The 3,754-nt window shown below is 52.7% G+C and overlaps 1 protein-coding gene across 1 annotated transcript; it reads left to right on the top strand.

Moving 5' to 3' along the window:
- Positions 1-7: 7 nt before the first annotated feature.
- PV06_11906 (uncharacterized protein) lies at positions 8-2,270 on the top strand. Its single transcript, XM_016413652.1, has 2 exons — positions 8-407; positions 463-2,270. Exons 1-2 carry the CDS (start codon positions 75-77, stop codon positions 2,038-2,040), a joined length of 1,911 nt encoding a protein of 636 aa, XP_016255969.1. The 5' UTR covers positions 8-74; the 3' UTR covers positions 2,041-2,270.
- The last annotated feature ends 1,484 nt before the right edge of the window (positions 2,271-3,754 follow it).

Here is a 3,754-nt window from a genome sequence, read left to right on the forward strand (position 1 = left end):
CGTGCCCTTCTTCGCGGCCGCCTCCTCCCCCTTCCTCCTCAACCCTTTCTCCTCGACCCTTTCACTCTTCCCTCATGTTCGCCCTCGAAGAACCTGAGTCGAGAAAGCGACAACGGTCCTCACAATCGCGCGAGGATCTCGAGCCGGAGCCGATAGCAAAGAAGCAAAAACCTCTTTCGGAAAGCCGTGACCTCCCTCGTCATCGTCCTCCCAGCTTCTGGGACACGTTATCCAAGATTCGATTGAGTCGCGGTGCTCTCCGAGAGTTTGACCGTAGGAACATTGAAGAGAAGGTCCAGCCACCTTGCACACTCACACCGAAGGTCGAATATCCCACAGGGCGTGCTCGCCTACTGCTCAAGAGATTTGCTCGACGTGGTGGGCCTGATCTATCACACCTTCGAGGGGTAGGTCTTACCTATGCCGACGTGATCCTTGTAGACTGACCAGAGTTTGTGACAGCTTGCCAACTTGCCTCTTCCGATCCTCGACAGAATGAGCGGTTATGCTCGTTCTCAAAGCGGGAGACGGTCGTCAGCCTCCTCGAGGCTAAGTGACCATACCAAGACCACCTCTACTAAGACCACTCCGTATAGCGGCAATTTTGAGCAAAAACTGATCGACAATGCCATCTACCCCAGCCTATATGAGCATTCAGATGGACGTTTATCACAAAACCCGGCGAATCTGAGTGACATCCGGGCCGCACAACGCCACCCTCGGGCATCTCTATCACCGTCGCGATTCACTGACGAAGATTTTGAAGCCTTTCAGCGGGCAAATGCAAGAGCGTCCGGCGAGACTACGGGGATGCATAACTTACTCCCCTTCATCGCGGGAAATGAGGCGGGCCATCGTTTCGAGATGGGTCTGCCGTTGAGCAACCTGAAACCGTTCGACAAAGATCTCTGCGACCCCAGCCCCGACGTCTATCATGGAGCGGCACTCTCGACCATCCATCCGCGTGTTCGTGCTGACTTGGGACGTTATATCATTCCATCGACGGTCGATCTAACTCGTCCGGCGGCTCCGAATTTCTTCGTCGAGGGCAAAAGCCCTCAAGGTCGAGCGGATGTAGCAAAGAGACAAGCCATGCATGACGGAGCATTTGGGGCTCGAGCTATACACGAACTTCGGAACTACAAAGCTGAAGAGCCAGAATACGACAACAAGGCACGAAGCTTTTCCGCGACCTACCACGCAGGCACCGGCACTCTTCAGACCTATGCGCACCATCTCACTGCGCCGCTCACTCCCGGAGGGGAGTCAGAGTATCACATGACTCAGACAAAGGCATTTGCAATGACGAGCGACAAAGAAACATTCGTGAGAGGCGCCACGGCCTACCGCAACGATCGGGACTTAGCAAAGAAAGAGCGGGACAGCTCCATTGCCCTTGCCAACGAGGTGGCTCGCCAGATGCCCGCGCCCACCCCAAACACGCCCACCCCAAACACCAGCTCCACGACCAGCCGCACATCCCGTTCGACGGTCATTGCTGCCGGATCGGACACCTCCTCTGAAGACGAGCTGGCTCGCGATGAGGTGACCCCGGTTAAGCGCCTGAGACCAAGTGCGGCGTCATCCACGAGCTACGGTTCTGCAACTGGACGAGATGGCCGCGCTGCCTCCGGAACTCCTACTGCTGTCAGAAAACCACCCTTGGCACCACCGTTAAATACCATATCGACGTCCAGACGCAGTGGCCGGCCTTCTGCGGAGGGAAGCTTGTTGAAAGCAATTAGCCACGCACGGGATGGAACGGAGAGATCTTCAATGAAGAGACCTTCAGACCTCCCCAGGCAAGCACAAGGCGTGCAGGGCTCGGGACGAGGTCGCCAAACACGTCCCATGGTTGAAGTTACTTCAGAGCGGATGCGGTATAAAGAAGAGTCGGGATGGTGCGTCGAGTATGGGGATCAGTCTATCTTCGTGGGAGATTCGCAGTGGACTAACTACGAGAAAGATGGACGGCAAGCTCTCTTTTGCGCTCGTCTGAACGTCTTTACGTATCGGTCCAATGGCAACAGGAGTCGGTGAAGGCGCTAAGCATTTGGGGAGATGGCGAAGCGGCTCATCTTTGTGTTTGTGGGTCTAATTACTTCCATTAAATGGTGTTTGGTATTGTACACGTTCTGGTGTACAAGGAGTTTAGCCCGAGGTGCACAAGGGTGCTAAGTGTGAACCAACCTGATATTTTCCTTCCTTACTTCAGGCAGAAAGCCCTCCTTCCCAAATGGAAAAATATCATAATACAAATGTATCTTCCAGGCGCCTCTTAAGCTTTAGTGGTGCGGTGGCATTGCCTCATTGCCAGCTACTTGACATCTTGAAGATATCGAGAGCTTCCGTAACGGCCCTCCCCCAATCGTTAATTCGGTCCAATTTTGGTTACGTACCTACCACACTCATCAAAGGAGGTTGAAAAAGAGGTCACTGAAATCGTGGTGCGATCTCAATTCAGTATAATATTGATGACAACCTCGCATGAGACGCGAGGGGGCCTTTTCCGGTTCCTGATCCGTTCTCCATCACACCGCGGGACATCTTTTTGGTCCCGCGAGAACCTGTTGCAGAGCTCGGAGATCGTTTGTTTGAGTGTTGCAACTTGCTCTCATATGCTCCGATCGTGGACTCAATTGTATATCGAAGACGAAGTTCGACAGAAGTTTCAATTCGATTTACGGATAGTGCAATCCATACGCAAAACCCTCGACGAAACGTTATCGAGATCGTGAGCTGCTGCCTTGAGTAACTAACTTACGGCAAGCAGAGCTTGAAACGTGTAACCAAGCAAGTGCCGTGCTCTCATGTAGCTTCGTCTTACTAGTGGGTTTCTCTGATGGCATCGTTTCGAGTAGCTATGGAAGACGTGTGTGCTGGATCTCAGTATGAGACGCTACATGGATTTTGGTATCAGCGTCGCTGCCAGCCGGGTTCCGACTGCCTCTAGTACGCCCTGGTATTATTTTCGAGGTTAGATGGAGTTGTGTAAGTTGGGAAGGAGAAACAGCTTCCAACGAATGTCATTTCGTTGGTGGTTCCTGACACATCTTTGGCGATTGTCTATTCGGCCTCAGCACAAGATTTTGACCAAGTCCGGATCTCATCTCGAGAGGCTTGACTTCCATTTCCCAAGGTGTTAATTTTGAGCGACGGTATCGTGGGAACGTAGCTAGAAATTGAAAAAATCTTCAGAATTTTTGCATTTCTGCACTGTGTGCTCTCTTTTTCCTCTCAACTCCTGGGCGGTCACTCGTCCACGTGCGATTTGCCTCTCTTCACTCTCCTCCTGATGACCTTGGTTCCAGATTCAACGCCTGAGTTGGGTTCAGTAGGGCCCTGACCGGTGTCATTGAATAGCCAACGTAAATGTCGGACCTTTAGATGCTCAAGGAAGTAAGAGCTGACTGCGCCCTGGCAGGGACATTCAACATCAATGATCGGATCAGCCTTCAGGTAATCATCCCACACCTTTCGTGCCGCTCGAACCCACCCTCGGTCGCTCTTCCTCTTGATCTGGAGGACGTCTTCGACCTCGATCCATGCACGGAAGGCATCCCTCTCCCCAGCGTTCTGTAAGGCCACGTCGAGAGAATCCAGGAAGAGAAAATAGCAGTTTCGCTCATCGGTGGCTCCTAGTTCGGCTTGCATGTTGCATCGGAGGTATTGTGCAAACGGCCATACTGACCTCTGAGTGGTACAATCGATCGAGACCAGGAACCCACCGACAAGGGTGAAGACAGCATGCAAG

Source organism: Exophiala oligosperma, assembly GCF_000835515.1.
Source record: "Exophiala oligosperma strain CBS 72588 unplaced genomic scaffold supercont1.113, whole genome shotgun sequence".
Taxonomy (NCBI): Eukaryota; Fungi; Ascomycota; class Eurotiomycetes; order Chaetothyriales; family Herpotrichiellaceae; genus Exophiala; species Exophiala oligosperma.